General features: G+C 44.4%; 1 protein-coding gene across 3 annotated transcripts in view; it reads right to left on the bottom strand.

Annotated features, from left to right (window-relative positions):
* The window catches only part of LOC110533930 (A-type potassium channel modulatory protein KCNIP1), a 39,971-nt gene extending 14,443 nt beyond the window's left edge, over positions 1-25,528 (bottom strand). The window contains exon 1 of one of the 3 annotated variants that reach the window (XM_036990353.2): positions 24,298-25,528. In XM_036990353.2, coding sequence (XP_036846248.1) covers positions 24,298-24,385 — 88 coding nt within the window. In that variant the 5' untranslated portion in view covers positions 24,386-25,528. Of the gene's footprint in view, positions 1-5,963; positions 6,323-12,973; positions 13,579-24,297 lie in introns of those variants that run through there. The other 2 variants (XM_036990354.2, XM_036990355.2) reach the window with 2 other exon arrangements.
* Positions 25,529-27,992: the final 2,464 nt, after the last annotated feature.

Here is a 27,992-nt window from a genome sequence, read left to right as displayed (position 1 = left end):
GGTCGTCGTCACCGTCCTACTAGCCACCACCGATCCCTTTTTCGTTTGTCTGTTGGTTTTGTCTTATTAGTTTCACCTGTGTGTATTTTAGTTTAATTAACGTCCTTATATGTAGTAGGTTGTCCCGCCCTTGTTTTGTGCGGGATTGTTTTGGATTCATGTATTTTGGGTTAATACGTGTGTGTTATTTTCTCCGATAATATTTTGATCCTGTGTTGGATTATTTCACCCTGCATATTTGGGTGTTTGGTTTTCGGAGAATAAATAACTATCGACTCACTGTAACCTGCTCTCTGCGCCTGATTCCACCCACCTTGATATTACGTGACACACACCTGTTAATTGAAATGCATTACAGGTGACTAACTCATGAAGCTGGTTGAGAGAATGCCAAGAGTGTGAAAGCTGTAATCAAGGCAAAGGGTGGCTACTTTGAAGAATCTCAAACATTAAATATATTTTTATGTTTTACACTTTTTTGGTTACTACATGATTCCATATGTGTTATTTCATAGTTCTGATGTCTTCTATTATTCTACAATGTAGAAAAAAGTAAAAAAATAAAGAAAAACCCTTGAATGAGTAGGTGTGTCCAAACTTTGGACTGATACTGTACATGTAACGCACGCACGCACCCACGCGCGCACACACTATATGTTATGTCAGTCACTGACAGTCACTCAATTAGCCCTTGTCAGCTAAACTTTTTTTATTAGTAAGTTAGTCTAGCCAGCTATCTAAACATGTAGTAATCATGGTCGATTTTACCGACTGATATATAAAAAACTGGAAACATTTCTCTCTACCCCATGGCAAAATGTGTAGAATTTCAGGAGATGAACTCCAAAACTTCATTTTTTTTCTCATTTAGTTCCCCCAAAAGGCTAGAGCAGGCTATGATTGCATGTGGGGATGTCTGTACACAAACCCCCAAGCCACTGCAGCCCCTCATGATGAGTTCAGATTTTTTGTGGCCCACACACCCATCAAAATTGCCCCTCACTGCTATAGAGTCCTCAACAAAGAGCTAGGGAAAGAGGGGGAGATAGAAAAGGTGGGAATGATGTAGAGGATGAAAAGCGGGTAGGAGATAGTGGGTGGTAGGATAGAGTGAATGTGTGAAAAGGCAGCAGGCTGAAGTGATGAAGAAAAAAGGAGAAGAAGAAAGAGTGAGAGAGTGAGAGAGAGGAGGACACAAACAAACACACATGGAGGCAGAGAAGAATAAAGGCATCCAGATGATGTCTGGAGGGCACAGGGAGGGATAAGGAGAAGCGGGTGGAAGATTTAGACACATACCTCATTTAAATTGGAGTAAAAAAAAGAGATACCCCATGAAACCAAACCCAGCATGATGTTGAGGGACATACCCGCAATCTGCTCAGCCTGGGTACAAAGAGAAACTAGGCCTCTCAATACTAACGGCCTCAATACTTTTATAATACACAGAATACTGCCACAACTACAGTCTGATTACGTATGCACAACAGCCTTCGGACAGAGCTTCAATACCACATATCACTGCAAAACAAACCCAATTATCTGAAAGACAACAATTCCTGTGACTCAGTCCCATGATGATCAGGACCAGATACATCCTCTGTGGAAATAGGTCTTTAAGCAGTCAGTCACAATTAGGAGACATCTCCCATGAGTCACAGCCAGGTCCAGACGGGACGTAGGCCAGTGGGCAAATCAGACAGTCAGAGAGAGATTGTCTGAGGTTAGTACTTAATTAGTTCATGGTTTCTCATCCAATGAATATTCATCAGCACCTGTTCTGACATGGCTGTTTAGAGAGTGGTGAAGGAGGAGGCACTGAGTTTAGTAGTTTTAGATCCCCAAGGTGGAATGTCTCTTTATCTGACACTGCTGTCAGAACCTCTGCGTCACACACTCCATCTATTCATCGCTCCATCTCTCCTCTCCAGTAGAAAAACAATCGCAGTCTCTCCTGTCCTGTAGAAAAACACATGCCGTCTCTCCTCTCCAGGAGAAAAACACACGTTGTCTCTCCTCTCAAGGAGAAAAACACACGTTGTCTCTCCTCTCAAGGAGAAAAACACACGTTGTCTCTCCTCTCAAGGAGAAAAACACACGTCGTCTCTCCTCTCAAGGAGAAAAACACACGCCGTCTCTCCTCTCCAGGAGAAAAACACACGCCGTCTCTCCTCTCCAGGAGAAAAACACACGCCGTCTCTCCTCTCCAGGAGAAAAGCACACGCCGTCTCTCCTCTCCAGGAGAAAAACACACGCCGTCTCTCCTCTCCAGGAGAAAAACACACGCCGTCTCTCCTCTGCAGAAAACACGCTGTTTGAAGGAGATTTTTCTCTCACAAACCGCTGAAGGGGATTGGATGTGTTAGTGATGGTCAAATAATTTTCCCAGAGTTGCCAAGTGATTTTTGAGATGAATCCAACAGCCGCCTGCTGCTGCGCATATCAATACATTTAATCTGTGGGATTAAATGCATTGACATACGTCAGCCTTAATTAATGGCAGGATTTTAATCAAGGAGATCAATCCTCCTAATTGATTGTCAATGCGATGATGTATGAATACAGAATTTCCCCCCTCACCCACAAGCCATAACTCATATTGCTATTAACATTTTTAAGATTGCCAAATGGGTTTTTTTAATTTAAAAAGAACATGCAGTATATTGGAATTCTGTTAACATCTACCATTAATATAAACACATTTTAAACAACTACCCCATTTTAAAACAAGAAAACAAACAATTCAGAGAATTTCATCACTGAGAATAAGTCTGGGCAAAATATCCATATCCCTCCAGTATACAACCTCCCACTACATGTGAGGTATTTGTAGAAAGCCATGCCTAACATGATTCTGGTGGTGCCCCTCATGTAATACCACACAGTGTGACTCATTGCAGTAGTCCCTGGAGTGTCTACTTCATATCATAGTACCATCACTTCATAATCCATCCATCAGGCAACACAGATGATTGTTCACATTCCCCTCTTATGCCCCCACAACCCTGCAGTCTCCATGACAACAGCCTTTCAAGCATACGGACAGGAAGAGGTATGAGATGTGAGCTGAGTGTCAATGCACATGCTCACATGCAAAACACATACGCACATTCTCACTCTGCTCCTCTTGAGAACACATGCATGTGCATCTGTGCACACGCAAGCAAGCGCACACGCACATGCTCACACGTGCGCACCAGAGAAGGCTGGTGGGAGGAGCTATAGGAGGACAGGCTTATCGTAACGACTGGAATGGAATTAATGGAATGGTACCAAACACGTGGACTCCGTTTCATTGATTCCATTCCATCCATTGGAATGAACCTTTCCTCCCGTAGCTCCACCCACCAGCCTCCTCTGACACACACCAACTGTAATAAAAGGCCTTTGAGTCAGGAGCAAGGATTCTGAACCCTGTCTTTCTCAAGGGCATCCTTATATATGACAACAATCTTTCAACCGTGCCTGTGGGACAGCATGCAATGTGCACCTCAGGAAAGACGGCACATATTTCACACACATAGTCCTCCCTTGGTCACTGTTCCTCGCTCTCCTCTGCGTTCACTTGTGTCAGACACGCTATCCATCTCTATCTCCTTTTTCTGTTTTGTCACTCTCACTCTTTCAGTTTCTCTATTGCTCTGTCCCTTGACTTCTCTTCCTGTCCACACTTGTTACTACACAACCATTAGGGCAGTATGAGGGGACATTGTTCCTCAACAGTAATGTCATCCATTTATGTAGCCCCCTAGCACTTAATTTGTCACCTTACTGAATTAACTGTTTTTAACTGTTTTTCTATCAGACATATTAGAGAGGGTAACCTTTGACCTGAGGCCCACAACTCTAATGCACTATAATGCTGCAATAAAGCAGTCTAAGACTTGTTCTAAGCAATAATGTCTCCCTTGCATTGCCATATTATCATCTTATTATGGTGAATTATGATCTGAATCGATCATCGTTGACCATCAGATTTAAACAAAGTCACATAGAAAGATCCAATATATTATTAGTTGATAATAAAACATCGCAAGGTCTCATGCTTTTAAAGGGATGCTTTGGGATGTTGGCAATGAGGCCATTTATCTACTTCCCCAGAGTCAGATGAACTTGTGGATACCATTTATGTCTCTCTGTGCAGTTTGAAGTAAGTTGCTTACTACTACTACTACTACTACTACTAATAATAATAATAATAGCATTATCCTGTACATGCGATCTTAGAGTTCCCATAGAGACTAAGACATGTCACAGCCAAACTCATGATCATTAGCTGCTGGTTAAAGACCATGGTTATTCAGTCATAACCATGAGAGTGTAGTTCAGGTTCTCTATCCAGTTAGGGTGTCCCTGCTTGTCAGTGATTGTCGACTTCTATGTGTCTGTCTTTTGAGTTTGTCTCTCTCTCTGTCTCTCTGTGGTCTGTCTGATTGATGTACAGGGCATTCTGAAAGTATTCAGACACCTTGACTTTTTCCACATTTTGTTACGTTACAGCCTTATTCTAAAATGGATTCAATTGTTTGTTTTCTCGTCACCAATCTATACACAATACCCCATAATGACAAAGCAAAAACAGGTTTCTACAAGTGTTTGGAAATATCACATTTACATAAGTGCAAGACCCTTTCCTCAGTACTTTGTTGAAGCACGTTAGGCAGCGATTACAGCCTTGAGTCTTCTTGGGAATGATGCAAGTTTCTCCCATTCTTTTCTCCCATTCTTTTCTGAGGATACTCTCAAGCTCTGTCAGGTTGGATGCGGTGTGTCGCTGCACAGCTATTTTCAAGTCTCTCCCGAGATCGGTTTCAAGTCCGTGCTCTGGCTGGTCCACTCAAGGACATTCAGAGACTTGTCCCGAAGCCACTCCTGTGTTATCTTGGCTGTGTGCTTAGGGTCGTTGTCTTGTTGGAAGTAGAACCTTCATCCCAGTCTGAGGTCCTGAGTGCTCTGGAACAGGTTTTCATCAAGGATCTCTCTGTAGTTTGCTCTGTTCATCTTTTCCTCAATCCTGTCTAGTCTCCCAGTCCTTGCCACTGAAAAACATTCCCACAGCATGATGCTGATTCCACTATGCTTCACCGTAGTGATGGTGCCAGGTTTCTTCCAGACGTGACACTTGGAATTTAAGCCAAATAGTTAAATCTTGTTTTCATCAGAATAGAGAATCTTGTTTCTCATGGTCTTAGTTCTTTAGGTGCCTTTGGTAAACTCCAAGCGGAGGAGTGGCTTGCGTCTGGCCACTCTACCATAATGGCTTGATTGTTGGAGTGCTGCAGAGATTCTGGAAGGTTCTCCCATCTCCACAAAGGAACTCTGGAGCTCTGTCAGAGTGACCATCAGGTTCTTGGTCACATTTCTGACCAAGGCCCTTCTCCCCCGATTGCTCAGTTTGGCCGGGTGGCCAGCTCTAGGAAGAGCCTTGTTGGTTCCAAACTTCTTCCATTTAAGAATGATGGAGGCCACTGTGTTCTTGAGGACCTTCAATGTTGCAGACATTTTTTGGTACCCTTCCTCAGGTCTGTTCATCAACACAATCCTGTCTCGGAGCGCTTCGGAAAATTCCTTTGACCTCATGGCTTGGTTTTTGCTCTGACATGCACTGTCAACTGTGGGACCTTTATATAGACAGGCGTTTCAAAATCAAGTCTCAATTGAATTGAATTTACCACAGATGGACTCCAATCAAGTTGTAGAAACATCTCAAGGATGATCAATGGAAACAGGATAGACCTGAGCTGAATTTAGAGTCTCATAACAAAGGATCTGAATACTTATGCAAATAAGGTATTTACATGTTTTATTTAAAACATTTTCGCTTATTCATTATGGGGTATTCTATGTAGATTGATGAGGAAAAATATGTATTTAATCCATTTTAGAATAAGGCTGTAATGTAACAAAATGTGGATAATGTCAAGGGGTCTGAATACTTTCCGAATGCACTGTAGTTAACATACCTCTGGATGGTCGTCTCCTCTGCTTAGTCTGCATGGTCAACGTGCCGACCACTGCGCCCATGTTGTCGACGTGGAAACCCGCCTGTTCAAACAAACTGAGGACTGAGCAGTCCTCCTCTATGGCTTTCTCCCTCTCTATACCTCTGCCCTCCTCCTGTCTCTTCTCTGTCGGGTCCACGCCGGGCCTCACTATGGCGTTGCCCCTGTCCTTTTGCCGTCGTTTCTGAGTGAACGAAAAAATGGCTCAAATTCTCCTTCCCCAAACGCACACAAGCTGCTCCTGCTTCTCCATGCCCCTCCCACCCTGCGCTCATTCACTCCTCGGTCACCCCACTCTCTTTTTCCCTGTCTTTCACTCTTCACCCCCACCTCCCTCTTCCATCCTTCCCTCCCTCTCTCCTCATACCTTGTTGTTATGCGGTGTCAGTAACTGTTGCTGTGCTCACACCTCCAGACTAGTGAATGGTATGGATGTAGAGTATGTCAGGCTGAGAGTGATCCATACTACCCACATTCACTATGCTACTTCATCTTCTCTCCTTCGTACCTTCCCTCCATGTCTACTCTATGACAGGGTGGAATATCTAAAGCTATGTGGCCTCTCATCTTGCTAAATGAGAGCTCTCTAGATAGTACCATCAGAAAGTATTCACACCCCTAAAATGATTTTCATTGACATCTGTTTTGTCAACGATCTACACAAAATACAAATGTTAACATTTGTAATGAAAATATGAAAAACAAGTATTCAACCCCCTGAGTGGCATGTCAGAATCACTTTTGGCAGCGATTACAGTTGTGAGTCTTTCTTCATATGTTTCTTAGAGTTTTGCACACCTGGATTGTATAATATTTGCACATGCTCTTTTGAAAATGACTTTGAGCTCTGTCAACTTGGTTGTTGATCATTGCTAGACAGTCATTTTCAAGTCTTGCCATAGATTTTCAAGCAGATTTAAGTCCAAACTGTAACTAGGCCACTCAGGAACATTCAATGTCGTCTTAATAAGTAACTACAGTATATATTTGGCCTTGTGTTTTAGGTTATTATCCTGTGAATGGTGAATTTGTCTCCCAGTGTCTGTTGGAAAGCAGACTGAACCAGGTTTCAATCTAGGATTTAGCCTGTGCTTAGGTCTATTCCATTTATTTTTATGACAAAAAAACTCCCTATTCCTTGCCGATGTCAAGAATACCCATAACATGGTGCAGCCACCACCATGCTTGAAAAATGAAAAGTGGTAAGGTACTATGGTGCTAGGTGTGTGTGTGTGTCCCGTAATTCTCAGAAAAACCACAAGATAAACCCTAAAATAATTATACAGTTCCTCTAGCTGCCACTAGTCTTGATCAATTATAAATGACCTCTGTTTCATCAACATTTTTGAAGTCATTCCATCTAAACGATTTTGAGGTACATTTATCAAATGTTTTGCCACTTAGTATGATGGGGTCAAGAGGACCCCCCCCCCCCCCCCCCCCCCCCCCCCACAATGGATGTGAGATGCCCCCTTATGGTTGATCATTTGTTTCTAGCAGTAATTTAGTCAATCTGAGGTGAAATAAATACTAGCCAGCTAGTTAGCATAAGGTAATGTCTGCTAGTATAGCCAGATAACTCCCAGTTAGCAGGGTTAGAATTAGGGTTAGGGGTCAGAGTTAAAATAGGGGCCAGGGTTAGGGTCAGAATAGGTGTTAGGGTTAGGGTCAGAATAGGGGTTAGGGTTATTGTCAGAATATGGGTTAGGGTTAGGGTGAGAATATATTAGGGCTATTGTAAGGAATAGGGGTTAGGTTTAGGGTCTGAAGGTTAGGGTCAGAATAGGGGTAAGTGTTAGGGTCAGAATAGGGGTTAGGATTAGGGTCAGAAGGTTATGGTGAGAATATATAGGGTTATAATAGGGGTTAGGGTTAGAAGGTTAGGGTCAGAATAGCGGTAATTGTTAGGGGTCAGAATAGGGCAGGGCATTTACTGCACATGCTTTTAATGTGAAACCCAAAACCCTGAGGCCCTGCCGAGACAAGCAGGTCAAAACCCTGAGTCTCTGCCGAGACAAGCAGGTCAAAACCCTGAGGCCCTGCCGAGACAAGCAGGTCAAACCCCTGAAGCCCTGCCGAGACAAGCAGGTCAAAACCCTGAGTCTCTGCCGAGACAAGCAGGTCAAAACCCTGAGGCCCTGCCGAGACAAGCAGGTCAAAACCCTGAGGCCCTGCCGAGACAAGCAGGTCAAAACCCTGAGGCCCTGCCATTTGGGGTGGTTTTGACCTGCTTGTCTCGGCAGGGCCTCAGGGTTTTAAACTGCTTGTGAGTCATATCCCAGAAATGAAAAGAGCCCCCGGCTGTCCGGAAACTGGCCTTTGACCTGGCGGAGAGGACAGGAATCCATAACGCATTCAGTAAAGAAAGGTGGTTGGCAGGCATAGACTTGTTTTACAGCTTTATGAAACAGCACCCAGAATTATCCATCCGTATCCCACAAAGAACTGTCTGGTTTGAGCTGTTGGCTTCACCCCCATTATGACCTCTACCCCTACCACAACCTCTGCCACAACCTCTGCCACAACCTCCACCCCACAGCCTAGCCAGCACCCACAGGTCTCCAGTGACCTTGCTCCGAACGTTGGCAAGAAAAAAAAACGTCATCACAAATTCTCTGAAATATATAGTAACATATAGAGTGTTTAGAAAGAAGTGCTTGTTGAACCAATGAGTTTTTGTTGTTGTTTATTTGTTTGTTTATTTTTGTTTAAAGTACCAGTTCTATAACGACTAACAGCGGCAGAGGTAATAGGCCAAGGATTACAGAAAGGCGAGGCCTAGGAAAAGAAAGGCTGAGTCGGCAACAGTCCTGAAAGCCTCACCCCACAAAATGTTCCTGGAAGACAAGGCAAAATAAATGACGGCGTGTTACCCTACTCAGTGATGTGTTGTGTTGGATTTGCCACAAACATAATGCTTTGTATTCATGATATGAAGTTAATTTCTTATTTTTTGCAGTATTTATTATTGCAAAGTTATTGCAAACAGGATGCATGTTATGGAATATGTGTTATACTGTACCTTATTTTCACTCTCAAATAGGTTAGTATTGTGGAGAAACTACAATGTTGTTGATGCATCCTCAGTTTTCTCCTATCACATCCATTGAACTCTTTTAAAGTCACCATTGTCCTCATAGTGAAATCCCTGAGCGGTTTCCTTCCTCTCTGGCAACTGAGTTAGGAAGGATGCCTGTATCTTTATAGTGACTGGGTGTATTGATACACCATGCAAAGTGTAATTAATAACTTTGCAATGCTGAAAGGGATATTCAATGTCTGCTTTTTTTTTATTTTCACCCATCTACCAATAGGTACCCTTCTTTGCAAACCATAGGAAAATCCCCCCCCCCCCTCTCTCTCTCTCTCTCACACACACACACACACACACACACACACACACACACACACACACACACACACACACACACACACACACACGATGACCTCTAAAATACCCCTCTGCTTCCCTTCATGCATGATTGCTTTGACATATGGCAGGGTCCTGCCTTGCTGTTGCATGTGTATTTTCCCGAAAAACAACATGTCAGTGCCAGCGAGGAGGAATGAGTAGAGGAGATGTGGATTCTCCATTTCAGGAGAAAAAAGATAATGATGGAAATTAGAATTATGTAGAAAAACGTAGACAAAATCCCATCATCCACACATAGTTGTGAATGCATGTAAGCACGTATGCACATACGCACAAACACACACTCATGCACAAACTCACGCTGTGTTTGTGTGTCTCGGAGCCCAGTTCCTTTAGCTGGAGCCTCCTCTGTCTCTAATGGTCTGTATAAATAGCTGCTTGTTTTCGTTCCCTGCTTTGTCTGATGTTTGCTCTCATTAACTGAGAGGTTTGAGATGAGAGAGAGTTTCCTGAAGTTAAATCAAAACTTCACATCCTAATTAATTATAAGAAAAACAAACTATTTCAGGAACTGAGATTCCGATTCGTCCCAATTATGTTGGATTTCTGGCTACAGAGCACAGAACGGCCTATTAGAGACTAATACAGTCTTTCCTCTGCACATGGCGGGATTCTACTCAACCCTATCTCTGTAGCATTTGAGTAGTGAATATTTTTTGCATAACTCTCAGTGTTCTACATGCTGTGAGAATATATGTGTTACTGCCTTAGTATGATGATGGGACAATTGGTATTCAGAGAGGGGATTGATCGAGAGAAGAGAAATAGAGAGGGGGAATAGGGAGAGAAGAGAAGTAGAGGGGGTTTTGGGAGAGAAGAGAAGTAGAGGGTGGATAGGGAGAGAAGAGAAGTAGACTGGGGATGGGGAGAGAAGAGAAGTAGAGGGGGATAGGGAGAGAAGAGAAGTAGAGGGGGTATAGGGAAAGAAGAGAAGTAGAGGGGGGATAGGGAGAGAAGATAAGTAGATGGGAAATAGGGAGAGAAGAGAAGTAGAGGGGGGATAGGGAGAGAAGAGAAGTAGAGGGGGGATAGGGAGAGAAGAGAAGTAGAGGGGGTATAGGGAGAGAAGAGAAGTAGAGGGGGTATAGGGAGAGAAGAGAAGTAGAGGGGGTATAGGGAGAGAAGAGAAGTAGAGGGGGATAGGGAGAGAAGAGAAGTAGAGGGAGGATAGGGAGAGAAGAGAAGTAGAGGGGGTATAGGGAGAGAAGAGAAGTAGAGGGGGGATAGGGAGAGAAGAGAAGTAGAGGGGGTATAGGGAAAGAAGAGAAGTAGAGGGGGGATAGGGAGAGAAGATAAGTAGATGGGAAATAGGGAGAGAAGAGAAGTAGAGGGGGATAGGGAGAGAAGAGAAGTAGAGGGGGGATAGGGAGAGAAGAGAAGTAGAGGGGGTATAGGGAGAGAAGAGAAGTAGAGGGGGATAGGGAGAGAAGAGAAGTAGAGGGAGGATAGGGAGAGAAGAGAAGTAGAGGGGGTATAGGGAGAGAAGAGAAGTAGAGGGGGGATAGGGAGAGAAGAGAAGTAGAGGGGAATAGGGAGAGAAGAGAAGTCCAGGGGGGATAGGGAGAGAAGAGAAGTAGAGGGGGTATAGGGAGAGAAGAGAAGTAGAGGGGAATAGGGAGAGAAGAGAAGTTGAGGGGGGATAGGGAGAGAAGAGAAGTAGAGGGGGGATAGGGAGAGCTTCAGTAGTTAGACAGACAGAATCCCCTCTGGGCTTAATTTGGTGTAAGATAAATATTAGAGCATTCAGAGCCTGCCAATACATAGTTAGCTGTGTCTGCATCTTACTACTCAATTCATAGCCAGTCCTCTCACACCACACCAACCTGGTTTATTTAGTCCTGAAAGCAGGCCATCAGAGTCAGTCCCCACAGTATAAGAGTTCATCTGAACCAGGCATACACAGAAACAAAGCCAGCAACCATAACCAGTCTACACAGGATCCATGACTCATTCAACAGCACCCCTATCTCCTTCCTGCCTATGCAAGAGACTGAGACACTGACAGACATACAGAGAGAGTTACAGTAGGACAGGACATTTTCCACCAGAAAGCTCTTGTGGTTTTGAAAAAAGGGCTTCAAACATTCTGAGGGATTTTGTGTTTTTTCCCAGAACTTCTAATCCCATTGGATCTGTACCAACACTGTACATCTCTCTACCTCTCTCTTTCTGCGTGTGTCTGCGTGTCAGTATTCTAAAAAAGCCTCCCATCGTTTAAAAATGCATCCCCTCTCTTTTTTCTACAGCCCTTTCAACATTCTCTTCATACTTGAAAGGATCTCTCTCTCTCTCTCTCTCTCTCTCTCTCTCTCTCTCTCTCTCTCTCTCTCTCTCATATAGCAAAAAGACTGGAAGGCTTGGAGAAGAGAGAGAGTAAGGACGCAACAACAAAGTGCAGATTTACATCAAACGGTTATATGATGCATTCTATTCTTGTGGAAGGGATGTTGATAACTATGATAAGAAGCGGTCCAATAGCCAATATCTACTATATTAGGCATTCCCATGAAATCAGTTGGTGTTTTGGTTATCCTTGGGCTCTGTCAGATGCCTTTGTATGCATCTCAGTATTGACAATAGATCAGTGTTTCTCCACTAATTCCTAACACCGTCCTGTGTGTCACCATTGCTTTACCAGCAGAAATAGATGATCAGACCACATACAGTAGAGTAGTATAGACAACCATCTGAACGTCAACAGGTTATACGCACACTTTCACTTGAAAGGTAGTGTCTTGGTTACCAAACCGAGCAAGTGATGTGAGGCTGTTTGTGTGTGCCTGCGTGTGTGTGCATGTGTGAGAGTGAGTGAGTGTGTATTCATACATACAGCAGCGATGAATTAAACATCAAGGCGTGAATAATCATGGATGTGTAACCATCCGACTCTCCCACCCTTCTCTTCCTGTATCTCCCCTTCTCATCTCATGTTAACAGCCTCTTCACCTCTCTTTCTCTGCTTTCTACTGGCACTGTCTCACTCCCTCTCTTTCCATTCAAAACAGCTCGCAGCCAATTGTAACCACGAAGAGACTTTGTAACACTTTGATAATGGCCCAAAACATAGGGAAAATATACAGAAATGCCACCACAACATACCGCACGCACGCGCGCACACACACACACACACACACACACACACACACACACACACACACACACACACACACACACACACACACACACACACACACACACACACACACACACATGAACTGCCCTAAAACATGCTTGGTTTGGTAACCAGCTCTGTACTCTTCAGCAGCCTCATACGGCATTAAACACACTAACACAAAGTAACTCCTCTAAAACAAATGCACACAGTGCTCTCACATCAAAGTTGTAATGTGTTTAAAGACTGATGTGCTGAATCCTCATAAACAACATCAATGAACAATCAATAGGTAAACAGGTTATAATAAACCTCTGAAATGCATCTCTTGGAGAGTGCTGTGCTATTGACTTGGTCTAGAACTCCTCATGTGTCTACACACACACACACACACACACACACACACATGTTCAGGTGTTCTCATACCTCGTCTTCTGTAGTCGACCTGTTTGGTGTGCACGGAGAAAGTCCCCAGCACAACCCCCATCTCAATGTCTAGGTCCTCTTCTCTTCTCAAGACTTTGGATTTCTCGACCTCTCTCCTTCACTGTCTTTCCGAGTTCCTCGCTGTTAGTCTGTTCTCTACCCCTCTACAGGCGGGTCTCAGCCCCTGCTGTTCTCTACCCCTCTACAGGCGGGTCTCAGCCCCTGCTGTTCTCTTACACCAGTGTGTGCTTCTCTCTGCGGTAAACCATGGTCTTTGTTTCAAAATGCTGTGATCTTCGCTCTTCCTCTCTCCCCCTCTCTCTCCGAACTTGTTTTTCTGCTCCCTGAATCCTCCTCTCTAGTTCCTCCTCCTCTACTTTCTGAATCCTCCTCTCTAGTTCCTCCTCCTCTACTTTCCTCCTCCTCCTCTCTAGTTCCTCCTCCTCTACTTTCTGAATCCTCCTCTCTAGTTCCTCCTCCTCTACTTTCCTCCTCCTCCTCTCTAGTTCCTCCTCCTCTACTTTCTGAATCCTCCTCTCTAGTTCCTCCTCCTCTACTTTCTATGTTGTGGATAAAGAGGGCTGCGTGTGTTGCACACGGCGATACGTGGGAGAGATGGGAGTGAGGAGAGGAGGTTATGGATAAAAGTGTCACACGTCCACAGGGAGTTACACACACACACACAGGCCAAGTCACACATTGTGATTTAAGTGGGACATTTGACATTTGATTACATATGTTCTTCTTCTCGCCTCAATTCTCCATTACCCTCTATCTCACACAATCCCTGAAGACTTGAAGGGGACATTTCTTTGCGTGACAAATCAATGGGTTTCTCTTCACAGTTTCCCTCTTGAGAACCCTTCATCCCTTCCTGTCGCCTGTCTGTCATTCATAAAAGTCAACGGCATAAATAAAACACAACATACTTGGAAACAAATGGGCAACATGCTCATTCAAATGCAGCACACTAAAGTGTGACGCGCTAACGAAAAGTTGTGAGCAGATTAATTAACAACACATCCTTGAATGCTCGCTCCTGCCCATGTCCTGTCGTTTGTCTCCACACATGCTCACTTGTAAGTCTTCACAGAAATAGTTCCTCTACCCTTTGCCAATGAACATTGCCCCACACTAGCTATTTTATGGACCTCTCAGGGTCACACACACTCACTCGGTGGCCCTCACACACCGAGGAGAGAGCAGAGCAGAGATGAAATTAGATAGTTCATTACAATCCCCTGGGAGGGGGGTCAAAGGAGGAGTGTTCATCTGTATCACTGACTCGATGTCCCCCTACGGTGAGAACAGAGAGATGACCACACACCAGGACAATACAGATTGGAGTGCACCTGAACGCACTGAACAATGATTATTTGGAGGAAAAACCAATAACATTTGAGACCATGTCTCTGGTTCACTTTTGGTGGTATAATGTTGTGAGAGAGAAAAGGTGATGTGTTGGTAGTGACTATTTCAATGAGGGCAAGAGATAAAGACTGAGAAAGGGGGATACAGAAACCGATGATTAGATGAGAAAATAGCCTCAAAGAGAGGAGGGAGTGTTAGAGATCAGGGAGGAAATATGAGCGTTTTCATTTCTTCCCTGTCTACGTGGATGGTACTGTCAGAGGCCAAATGTGTAACAAAGCCTTAGTGCTTCTGGGCCTCCATTAAACGCTCTTTAATCTGTCCTTTCATCTCTCCGTAGCTCTCCTCTTGCTCTCACCTTAACCTTAACATCTCTCCCCCTCCTGCTCTGCCCACGTTGTGCCGCTCTTCACACTGGGTCCCGAGGACAGTGAGGACAGGGAAACCAACCAGCAGAGGTGAGTCAGGAGGAGAGGGTCTGTAATTGGTTTATAATGACGGTGCTCTCTACTAGTCTCTACTATTGGATCATGACTCTTTCTGAATGATTCTAGCTATTCAATAGTGATATCAGACATGAATACCTGAGTGGATGAACGAGAGAAAAGAACCAAGGCATCCAGACGTGCTACTGTTAAGACATGGACTAAGATCCCCTGAGTCTTTTCCCTCTCTCTACAAGGCATCCAGACGTACTACTGTTGAGACATGGACTAAGATCCCCTGAGTCTTTTCCCTCTCTCTACAAGGCATCCAGACGTACTACTGTTGAGACATGGACTAAGATCCCCTGAGTCTTTGCCCTCTCTCTACAAGGCATCCAGACGTACTACTGTTGAGACATGAACCAAGATTCCCTGAGTCTTTGCCCTCTACATATTTAATTTAATTTGACCTTTATTTTAAGGGAGTTAAATCCATCAGGATTAATCAGACACTTTAATGGGAGGTTAATCGTTAAATACTACAGGAAGAGTGGGACAGTACACTTAGGCTTCCGCTCTCCATTCATAAATATTCACCCATAGCCCGACGCTCTCTCTATGTTCCCCCTTCCTGTCTTTTTCTTATCATTTATTTACATCCTCATGTTCACGCTCTCTCTCTCTTTCTCTCTCTCTCTCTCTTTTTCTTTCTCTCTCGTAGTCAAAACATTTTGTTTTTCACACCTATCCAATTCAAACTCTCTCTCACATACATACACTCACCCCATAGCATACACTCACCCTATAGCATACACTCACCCTATAGCCCTATAGCATACACTCACCCTATAGCATACACTCACCCCATAGCATACACTCACCCTATAGCATACACTCACCCTATAGCATACACTCACCCTATAGCATACACTCACCCTATAGCATACACTCACCCTATAGCATACACTCACCCTATAGCATACACTCACCCTATAGCATACACTCAAATGACCCCCTATTCCGTATTCTATTCTGTTTGGTTTCACTCTGTTTCAGATATTGTCTCTCACTCAATGCCATTCTCCATTCTCCATGGCCCCTGATAGAGCAAGGAGCACATTTCCATCTGTGGTAAAATGAGATAGAAAGTTGATCACCAAAGAACAGCAAAATAGCATTTTATTCACATTTTGTCAACTCAGAGAGGTTATTTTTCTGTGTTTGAGAGTTGCATCTCTAACAGATCAGTTTATCTCTACCAAGGCTGTTGAGATTCTACGAGTTGTATTACAATCAAGCATACATACTTAGCACATCAAAAACACATGCAAACACCCGAGCACACACAAAACACGCACTTACTGTAGTAACACGTTGCTGTGGTGCAAATTCATGACCAACAGAGGGCAGCATAGCACACAATTTCAGTAGCTTTACAGTAGTCTTCCTGTCACCACCACTTCAAGCCAGGGCCATCTCATTTCCTTATAAGCGAATGGAATACCAGACGTACATACAGTTTATTGAAATTGTAAAAAACAAAGAGTGGATTTTTTCTCTATTTCATTATATACTATATCATTTTGTAATGTACCGTACCATACTACACTATACCAAACTGTACTGTAATGTACCGTACCATACTACACTATACCAAACTGTACTGTAATGTACCGTACCATACTACACTATACCAAACTGTACTGTAATATACAGTACCATACTGATGGCAAATGAGGATAGGCCAAAGAGACGGAGAGAAAGAACAAGATGTATAGGAGAGAGATAGAAATGAGGGCAGTGTTTAAAAGAGGGAGAGAGAGAGAGAGAGAGAGAGAGAGAGAGAGAGAGAGAGAGAGAGAGAGAGAGAGAGAGAGAGAGAGAGAGAGAGCGAGAGAGGAGGCCAGATATATAAATAAACTGAGAGGGAATGATATTACGTAAAAAGGGAGGAGAAAGGATTTAAAAATTAAAAGTGGTGACGTGCACACTGTCAGCTTCAATCTACTACAATGAGAGAGAGAGAGAGAGAGAGAGAGGGAGAGAGGGAGGGAGAGAGAGAGAGAGAGAGAGAGGGTGTAAGTGGAGGAGAAGAAAGGAAAGTCACCTGTGTACATCTAAGTGAGCAGGGTGTTCAGGTGGATGTACTGTAGAGAAGGTTGAGTCACAGTGAGTATGAAGAGTCAAAGAATGTCACTGTACCTGCGGTGGTAGATGGGGGAGAGCATGGTCATGATGGTGAGGGGGAAGAGTGATGCTGCAGAGAGCAACTGGGGGTAAGAGAGAGGGGGATTAAATACCTAACACCTTGGTTCAACATGCCGTGTACATCATCGTGCACATGAGGATTTTGTCTATCCTCACCAGACACCATCAAGTTAAAATACCAAAACCAACTGTGAATCAATTATATTCATTTTAGGGCAGGTCGAAGCACACATGAAACATTCATGTATATTTAGCTAGCTAGCTGTTGCTAGCTAGTTTGTCCTGGGAGATTAATATTGGTTTCTTATTATATCTGACATGCATACAGTATGGTCCACTTTTTAGCTGGTTCTTTGTAGAACACAATTGTGTGTTTCTCTATTAAAATGATTCATCCACAGATTTGAGTTGTTATTTAGTTGTCTTTGATTAATCTCTCCTTGTTCCTCTTTCAAGCAGCCACGTGGGATCTTTGTGAAAACCAATAAGGAGATGGGAGAGGCAGTACTCGCTGCGTGTCAAGCGTCTCAAATTGAAATGAGTTACATTTTAGCAACGCAGATGCTCATTGACGTGCGCGAGCAGTGTAGATGAAATGATTGAATAACATATACGCATACATTTATGGTGCAATGCTCTTGCACGCAATGTGGCCAGTCTAGCCAGGGTGTAAGGGGCAGGGCTAGGATATAACGGAGGGGGACAAATGACCTTGCTGTGGCCCCACACCCCAACCAGTGGGGACCTGGGTCCAGATGTTCTAACTAAACTCACCCGAGTGTATGCCAATGTGCGTGATCAGACCTTATAACCTTCATAGGAACGTAGATGTGCCCGTATTAAGGAGTGTGGGCCCATTTGAAGTGTGTCGTGTGGGTTTTTCTGTGAGTGTGTGTGTATCTGTGTGTAAGACTCTTTGTTGTGTTTGCATGTTCGTGAGAGAATGTGTCTTTGTCTCTGTTTGCGTCCAAGTGTGTGAGTGTGTGTTCAGTTTGTGCTCCTCTGGTCTCTCAAAAGAAAGAGACGCCCAACTTTACCCATAATCCTCTGGGAGAGAGCTGAGTGACTGGGCATAAGGTGCAGTCAGCAGCGCCTCTCTTGTTGCTCTCACTCTCACTTCAATGTCTCGCTTCACTCCCTCAAGTTTCCCCTCAAGACCCCTGAAAGGTCTTTCAAAAAATAACTGTTAACCATAACCATGGTAACTGCTACAGCTCACTCACATGTCTATGGTAATTAGTTTGGAATTTATTTGTTTATTAATTCAGCAGTTTAGATATGCCTGAACAAATCAGATCTGCCACAGTCCAATGGACACATTTGCTCATACAAACACCTTGAGACTGGGATGTTATGCGCCAAACACAAGGTACAGAACACCAGCAATCACTGGATAATGTTCCAGGAAATATTTACACCTTGTCTTCACAATGTACATGGAGAGAATTAAGTGATCAAATAAGTAAAAAAATAAAATATATATATATATTGCATATCATACAGCCATTTAAACGGAGACAAAAAACATGCCCTTAATTAATGGTCCAAACAACCCTCAAAGGGTTGAATAGAAAACATGGACCTTTACTGTTGTTTAGGGCCTGCTGTGATTAGAAAAGTCTCTCTCTCTCTCTCTCTCTCTCTCGCACACACACACACACACACACACACACACACACACACACACACACGCACACACACACACACACCAATACTCGTCATATATAGCAATCCAAATACAGTCCATGAGAGGCCAGGAAGGCAGGGCACTCTTTTCACTCCATCTCTCCCATGCTCTCTCTGAGTGTATCTGAGCGGATGACTGGATGAGTGGTGTAGCAGAGCAGCAGTCCCATGGCACGCCAGCCAGGCCCATGCAGCCTGCAGATAGGACCTGACCTGAGATACCTCCTATCAGCATTGCTTGTGCTTATGCCTGAGGTTACGATGCATCCCAGGCATACACCTACAGGCACTCTTGCAGAAATACACAAAAACCTACAGAAATATACACACACATAATCATCATGCAGTCATTATTTGCTCATTATGGGAGGAAAGCTAAGAGGTAGAAGGGGGGGGGGGGGGGGGGTTGCGTGCTAGTGTGGTGGGCCTGAATAAAGGCTTGCTGGATCTAATGTTACATTTACATAAGACTCTGCCGGAGACGATTTGGCACCAGGATATTCCAGTGGTGCTATATGAGAGAAGAAGGAATCATCTTGGCTGGAATTGGAATATTTGTAATGAGAGGATGAAAGGACAGAGGATACAGTAAACAAGGTAATGGTACTTAGTGGGAAGGAGAGAGCGGGAGAGAAAGAGAACCTTGAAATGGAAGCAGTGAGGCACATTTTGTAAACGGACACTTCAATTGCGGCTTCAGCCTCAAGGAGAGGGCAGGGAGAGGAAGGACTTAGTCCTGCATGAATTCAGGTTTAGAATCCAAAACACACACACTGACTCAAACACAAGGAAACACACCCACACATTCACACACGCAATGCTTTATCCAACGCGCGAGGGAAGTGGTTTTACACCTGTACCCTTCCCAAAACAGCCAGATTGATCGCACTGTCATTCTCTGAAAATGTCAAGCACTTTTTCATTATCTTCCAGAGCTTACTGTCACACAGAGCTGTAAACCAGGGTGATAAATAAGAGCTAGCCTCGCTTTCGCTCACCGTAAAACACCATCCAACACAGACTCACCACCATGGTAACCGACCGTGGCACCTAGAGAGAGAGGGAAGAAATGATCATCCCTGACACACTACCAGTGAGTTTTATCAGGCTCTGCCAGAAATCCCTCCTGGGGACCCCTCACACCTATTTGCTAATCTGAATTCAGGGGTTTTACACACCAACCGAACTTCTGGGAGAGCGCGATGGCCCCCATTTGATTAGACATCCCTTCAGTGAAAGGTTCACAATTGGGTTTTAATTGAACTGCCATCTAATAATGCCTGGTTCCTTTGGCACTGATGGATTGTCTGTAGTGTAGATGTTCCAGCCCAGAGTAAGAGAGAAAGTGGACAGGTTGTTTCCTCCTTATTCAGCAGGTGAGATCATTGAGAACACAGACCAGTTGCCAGAGGCTGAATGACTTCATTAGTCTTCATTGAAGAAACTGAAGCTGAAGATCCTGAGCCCGTGCCTACAGCCAGTCTCCTAGTCCTCTGAGGATCCTGAGCCCGTGCCTACAACCAGTCTCCTAGTCCTCTGAGGATCCTGAGCCCGTGCCTACAGCCAGTCTCCTAGTCCTCTGAGGATCCTGAGCCTGTGCTTACAGCCAGTCTCCTAGTCCTCTGAGGATCCTGAGCCTGTGCTTACAGCCAGTCTCCTAGTCCTCTGAGGATCCTGAGCCCGGGCTTACAGCCCGTCTCCTAGTCCTCTGAGGATCCTGAGCCCGTGCCTACAGCCAGTCTTCTAGTCCTCTGAGGATCCTGAGCCCGTGCCTACAGCCAGTCTCCTAGTCCTCTGAAGATCCTGAGGCCATGCCTACAGCCAGTCTCCTAGTCCTCTGAGGATCCTGAGGCCATGCCTACAGCCAGTCTCCTAGTCCTCTGAGGATCCTGAGGCCATGCCTACAGCCAGTCTCCTAGTCCTCTGAGGATCCTGAGCCCGTGCCTACAGCCAGTCTTCTAGTCCTCTGAGGATCCTGAGCCCGTGCCTACAGCCAGTCTCCTAGTCCTCTGAAGATCCTGAGGCCATGCCTACAGCCAGTCTCCTAGTCCTCTGAGGATCCTGAGGCCATGCCTACAGCCAGTCTCCTAGTCCTCTGAGGATCCTGAGGCCATGCCTACAGCCAGTCTCCTAGTCCTCTGAGGATCCTGAGGCCATGCCTACAGCCAGTCTCCTAGTCCTCTGAGGATCCTGAGGCCATGCCTACAGCCAGTCTCCTAGTCCTCTGAGGATCCTGAGGCCATGCCTACAGCCAGTCTCCTAGTCCTCTGAGGATCCTGAGGCCATGCCTACAGCCAGTCTCCTAGTCCTCTGAGGATCCTGAGGCCATGCCTACAGCCAGTCTCCTAGTCCTCGGAGGATCCTGAGCCCATGCCTACAGCCAGTCTCCTAGTCCTCTGAGGATCCTGAGGCCATGCCTACAGCCAGTCTCCTAGTCCTCGGAGGATCCTGAGCCCGTGCCTACAGCCAGTCTCCTAGTCCTCTGAGGATCCTGAGCCCGTGCCTACAGCCAGTCTCCTAGTCCTCTGAGGATCCTGAGCCCGTGCTTACAGCCAGTCTCCTAGTCCTCTGAGGATCCTGAGCCCGTGCTTACAGCCAGTCTCCTAGTCCTCTGAGGATCCTGAGCCCGTGCTTACAGCCAGTCTCTTAGTCCTCTGAGGATCCTGAGCCCGTGCTTACAGCCAGTAAGCACAGACACCGGCTAGATTGGACAGTGTGAGAAAGACGAAGATGAAATGGACAATAGATTGTATGTGATAAGAGGAGCTGTATTAGTCAGAGTGGTCATATAGTGGCATCAATGGTTTGATGTGATACTGCTGTTCTCTACTGTCAGCCTCAGGCTTGACCCAGCACCTAGCTAATGTCAAAGTTTCATTGACGAGAATGTCTCAGATGACAACCGAACTGACATCATATTCATTAAGTACCACCTTATATGTTCCATTGTTCGGATTACCAGAATATAGTTAATTTCCCCCCACCTTCTGATGTTCCCAGAATCTCTATGTTAACCAAAGGTTTTGCAAATCTAACCTCAGTAGAGTAGAGAGAGGAAAAAGGGGGGAAGAGGTATTTATGACTGTCATAAACCTACCCCCCAGGCCAACGTCATGACAGTACTTTATAGTGTATTCAACTCTAGTTTGCTCTGCTGTGTACTGAACTCTACTCCACTATATTATACTCTAATTAACAGTACAGTACAGTATAGGACTGTACTGTAATGAACTATACTCTACTTTTCTGTACTGTACCGAACTGTCATCAAATCAATGTACTGTACAGTACTGTACTGTGCTGTCCAAACTTGTGAAATACAGACATCTATAATTGGTTCAGATTTGGTTTGGGCCAAATGAAGGACCAAAAAGCGACGTCTGTGGACGTTGAAATCAAGGCCAGGGCGGACGGCCCAAATTTCAACTACTTTTCAACGTCCATGAACATCCCATGTTGGCCGGTGCTCAGGGGTGAGGATGCTGGTTAAAGTAAATGGAAAGAGAGGGGGCTCATGGGTAGGTGTCAGTAAGAGATGGGAGAGGTGACATTAACTGAAGGGAGAGAGAAGAGAAAGAGCGCGAGGTAGGGGTTGTCCAGACTTTTCATACTCTTACTTTGACCACCAGACGACCAGAAGAGAAAGAAAACAGTTATCAGCTGAACAGTATGGCAGTGGACGGTAGGACAGTAGCAGGTGACCCAACCATGTTTTGCGATTTTACTATTTTCTACATCATATCTATGAAATAACACATATGGAATCATGCAGTAACCAAAAGAGTGTTAAACAAATCAAAATATTTTGTTACATTTGAGATTCTTCAAAGTAGCCACCCTTTGCTTCATGACAGCTTTGCACACTCTTGGCATTCTATCAAAAAGCTTCATGAGGTAGTTATCTGGAATGAGGTAGTCACCATGAGGTAGTCATCTGGAATGAGGTAGTCACATTTCAATCAACAGATGTGCCTTGTTAAAAGTACATTTGTGGAATTTCTTTCCTTCTTAATACATTTGAGCCAATCAGTTGTGTTGTGACAAGGTAGGGATGGTATACAGAAGATAACCCTATTTGGTAAAATAGTCCATATTATCGCAAGAACAGCTCAAATAAGCAAAAAGATACAACAGTCCATCATTACTTTCAGACATGAAGGTCAGTCAATCCGGAAAATGTCAAGAACTTTGAACGTTTCTTCAAGTGCAGTCGCAAAAACCATCAGGCACTATGATGAAACTGGCTCTCATGAGGACCACCACAGGAAAGGAAGACCCAGAGTTACCTCTGCTGCAGAGGATAAGTTCATTAGAGTTACCAGCCTCAGAAATTGCAGCCCAAATAAATGCTTCACAGAGTTCAAGTAACAGACATCTCAAAATCAACAGTTCAGAGGAGACTGCGTGAATCAGGCCTTCATGGTTGAATTGCTGACATTAATCCACTACTAAAGGACAACAATATTAAGAAGAGACTTGCTTGGGTCAAGACACACGAGCAATGGACATTAGACCGGTGGAAATCTGTCCTTTGGTCTGATGAGTCCAAATTTGAGATTTTTGGTTCCAACCGCCATGTCTTTGTGAGACACAGAGTAGGTGAAAGGATGATTTCCCACTGTGAAGCATGGAGGAGGAGGTGTGATGGGGTGGGGGTGCTTTGCTGGTGACACTGTCAGTGATTTATTTATAATTCAAGTCACACTTAACCAGCAGCATTCTGCAGCACTACGCCATCCCATCTGGTTTGCGCTTAGTGGTACTATCAATTGTTTTTCAACAGGACAATGAACCAAAAGACACATCCAGGCTGTGTAAGAGCTATTTGACCAAGAAGGAGAGTGATGGAGTGCTGCATCAGATGACCTGGCCTCCACAATCACCCAACCTCAACCCAATCGAGATGGTTTGGGATGAGTTGGACTGCAGAGTGAAGTAAAAGTAGCCAACAAGTGCTCAGCATGTGTGGGAACTCCTTCAAGACTGTTGGAAAAGCATTCCAGGTGAAGCTGGTTGAGAGAATGTGTGTTCAAAGCTGGCATAAAGGAAATGGGTGGCTACTTTGAAGAATCTAAAATATATTTTGATTTGCTTAACACCTTTTTGGTGACTACATGATTCCATATGTGTTATTTCTTAGTTTTGATGTCTTCACTATTATTCTACAATGTAGAAAATAGTAAAAAATAGAAAAATCCTTGAATGAGTAGGTGTGTCCAAAACCTTTGACTGGTACTATATTTGTAATACATTTTTAGCCTTTTTCCCGTTTTCTAAACCTCCCTTTTCAATGTCTTTGACAAGAAATCAAAGCCTTTGCTTATTCTACATTTTTACAATTTCAAATGGTTGAAAATGTTATTTATACCTTAATTAAAATAAAATAAATATATAGTCTCTTAGCTGTCATTTGACACCCAATTTGATATGCTCCGATAAACTTCACATTGGTGCTCATGGGTCCTTCTAGATGGAAATGACCAGACGTAGTTACTTCCTTTCGCGCATAATATTTACAATATCATATCTACAGTACATAGCTGGCGTGAGAGTAAAAGAGGATGCCAAGGAAAACAAGAGAACTGAAATAAAACAGAGGATGTAAAGGCGTGTTAGATGAGGCGGGTGCAGTACCTTTGGTAAGCGTCCCAGAGACAAGTCTGCGTAGAGACTGAATGAACTTCAGCACCCCCTGTCTGCAGCGGCAGGTACAGCCAGCCATCCTGACAGAGACTGGCCGACGTGGCCACTGGAGCCTCACTGGAGCTGATCTGCCACTGTCCTCCTCACCCACTCCTGATGTGGTAGAGAAGAGTAGAAACAAAGTGTCTCTCAAAGGTTCATTATATGTGACAGGAATGCCTCCTTCAAAGAGTTGACAGGAGCCTAAGGTGGAGAAATGTCTCCTTCACTGGCTCCTTACACGCAAAAGATGTACCCTTTAAAATTATCCAGTGTGAAAACACATATCTTCTTGATGAGGCCCTTAGAGAAGAGATTTCAAAGTCCCATTTAGAGAATCCTCATGGGGAAAACTGTGAGGAAAGATGAAGTTGCTTTTAAGTTAGAGGTACAGTACCTGTCTTCCGGCCTTTCTTACATTGAATCCAAAACTCAATCCTTCACTCACTCAGACTAACACTCACTCAATCACTTATACACTCAAACGCTCAGTTACACACTTTCTCACTAACACTCACAGACTCACACACTCACCAACTTACACACACACTCAGGCACACTGGTAAGACCCAAAGCCTGTTCTGTTCCACAGACAGAAAAACAGCCAGCAATATCAGGAACAAATATATGTTGGTAGGTAAGAAATACCCAGACATCGGTCTCTCAGACTTTTAAAAGGAAAAGTTATGTTTCAACATCAGATGAGAAGGGAAAGATTAATAATTGAGTGGCTCAGGAAGGCGTAGAATGCAGACCATCGTAGAGAGATTTGTGCGCTGCAGAAAGTTCTCTGTGTCCGTGGAGATGCCGTGTCCACTCCACTCTCCTGTGTCCTTTCCTCTCTCCTGTGTCCTCTCCTCTCTCCTCCCCTCTGTGTTTCTGTCTTTTTGATCACCCCTCTCTCTCCCTCAGTCTCTGGGGTGTTCCTCTTGAGGGCTCTGTGGACAGCGGGTTCTCTATCTTTATATACCTCTCTCTCAATCTCTCTCTCTCTGTTGCCTGGTCCTCTCTGGGCTGCTTATAGCTGGAGCCCTGCGTCTGTGCTGTTCTGTTCTGTTCGGTTCTGTACTACTGTGTATTGCCGCTGTCTAGCTCTGCTCCTGGACAGATCCCTGCAGCAGAGAACGCCACCCACTTCCACCGCTGTTTGCTCCCTCGCTCTCCCTCCTCCCCTTTCGCACATGTGCTCTGTCTCTCTCTATCTCTCTGTTGGTCTCTCTCTCATTTTCTGTCTCATCACACTCTTGCTACTTCACACTCTTCCTACCTCTTCCTACCCCCCCATAGCCACATGAGGATGAGACAACAATTGACATCCCTTGGTTCCCTCTTCCTCTTCCTTGAATCTATCTTTTCTTTATTTTAATGTATATTATTTCATCCTTTTTAAGTGAGCCTTAAGCCACTGATTATTGCTTGCCGTCATTGGGTTAATACACCAGCCAGCTACAGGGATTGTGACTGCTAGAGGAGGAAGCCACTGAGATGACAGTAGTAGGGCAAGTTACTGCGATTATTGTGCGAAGAGGCTGTGGGAGGAAGGGATGGAGGATGGATGGAAGGGGGATTGGTGAGAAATAGGTATGCAAAGAGGAGAAAATATGCTTCTAAAAAGCCTTTCATAGTTCTAATTAAAGTGCAGATTAGTGTTGGGACTTGCTCGGTCCATAGAGATATTCTTATCTGGAATGGTGTGAGTTTGAAAAGTGGATTATCCCCACGAGAAGGCATATCTCATTTTGTCATTACTAAAGCTGTTCAAATATGAACACTAGCTACACTGAGTGTACAAAACATTAAGAACACCTTCCTAATATTGCCTTCTTAATATTGAATTGTATGGACACTACAAGGTGTCGAAAGCAGGGATGCTGGCCCATGTTGATTCCAATGCCTCCCACAGTTGTGTCAAGTTGGCTGGATGTCCTTTCTGTGGTGGACTATTCTTGATACACATGGGAAACTGTTGCACGTGAAAAACCCAGAAGCATTGCAGTTCTTGACACAAACCGGTGCGCCTGGCACCTACCCTGTTAAAAAAATGGAAATATAATATTATACAATTCATCAGAGAAATATATTTGATTTAAGAAGTAATATGGGTCTAAATGATTGGATCCCCTGTTTTCAATACTGCGCCACTCTACCCTTGCGAGGATAACGACACTGAGCCTTTGAACACAAAATCAACTTTTTGCAATGGCCATCTCAGTCTCCGGACTTTTGAACCCTATTGAAAACCTGTGGTTTGAACTGAAGAGGACAGTCCCTAAGCGTTGACAAAGCATATTAACGATCTGGAAAGATTCTGTATGGAGGAATGGTCTAAGATCCCTCCCAATGTGTTCTCCAATATCATAAACCATTTTCAAAAAAGTCTCAGTGTCATTATCCTCGCGGGCGGAGGGGTGCTGGATTATTGAAAACAGGGGATCTCTTTATATATTTTTTACTTCTTAAATAAAATAATTATCTGAGGAATTGTATTAGTATAATATATAATATAATACTAATCTTTCCATGTTTTGGAGCATACAATATAGCTCAGTATTTGTATTGTTCATTTTATACAATATTTTTTGATCAGCTTTATCAATCGACCCAATAATTCCGGACCCCACTGTATACAGCCACCTACCACTGAATGGAAACAACACACAGAAAGGTACTGGCAGGAAAAGAGAGGAGAGCATGTAGGCAATGCACAGTGTCTTGCCTGTACAGTTACAGGCACACAGCTGCATACCAGGATAGCAATAATAATAAACAATTCATCTGCAGAGAGGGAGAGATAGAACGAGGGAGAGGGAGAGAGAGAATGAGGGAGAGGGAGAGAGAGAGAGAACGAGGGAGAGAGAATGAGGGAGAGGGAACGAGAACGAGAACGAGGGAGAGAGAGGGAGAGGGAGAGAGAGAGGGAGAGAGAGAACGAGGGAGAGAATGAGGGAGAGGGAGAGGGAGAATGAGGGAGAGAGAGAAATAGAGAGGGAGAGGGAGAGGGAGAGAGAGAACGAGGGAGAGAGAGAACGAAGGAGAGAGAGAGAGAACTAGGGAGAGGGAGAGAGAGAGAGAGAGAATGAGGGAGAGGGAGAGAGAGAGAGAGAGAGAGAGAGAGAGAATGAGGGAGAGGGAGAGAGAGAGAGAGAATGAGGGAGAGGGAGAGAGAGAGAGAGAGAGAGAGAGAGAGCGAGAGAGAGAGAGAATGAGGGAGAGGGAGAGAATGAGGGAGAGGAGAGGGAGAGAGAGAGAGAGAGAATGAGGGAGAGGAGAGGGAGAGAGAGAGAGAGAATGAGGGAGAGGGAGAGGGAGAGGGAGAGGGAGAGGGAGAGGTTATTTTTAAGGGTTGTAAATGATAAAGCCTATATTGTAAACGTCTAATACGGAGCAGGAACTTCGGTGGGGGGGGGGGGGGGGGGGGGGGATACTTAGAGGAGGAGAGTATATCAAATACATTTGTATATGTCACATGTGCGGAATACAACAAGTGTAGACCTTACAGTGAAATGCTTACTCACAAGCCCTTAAGAAAATCCCTAAAAATGTAAGAGATAAGAATAACAAATAATGAAATAGCAACAGTAAATAACCAAAGCGGGGTTCTATACAGGGGGTACCGGTACAGAGTCAATGTGCGGGGGCACCGGTCT

The sequence above is a fragment of the Oncorhynchus mykiss genome, chromosome 10, assembly GCF_057628025.1.
Source record: "Oncorhynchus mykiss isolate SJ-2025 chromosome 10, ASM5762802v1, whole genome shotgun sequence".
Classification (NCBI taxonomy): domain Eukaryota; kingdom Metazoa; phylum Chordata; class Actinopteri; order Salmoniformes; family Salmonidae; genus Oncorhynchus; species Oncorhynchus mykiss.
The sequence above is the reverse complement of the archived record's forward strand: the minus strand, read 5'-3'. Positions and strand labels throughout refer to the sequence as shown.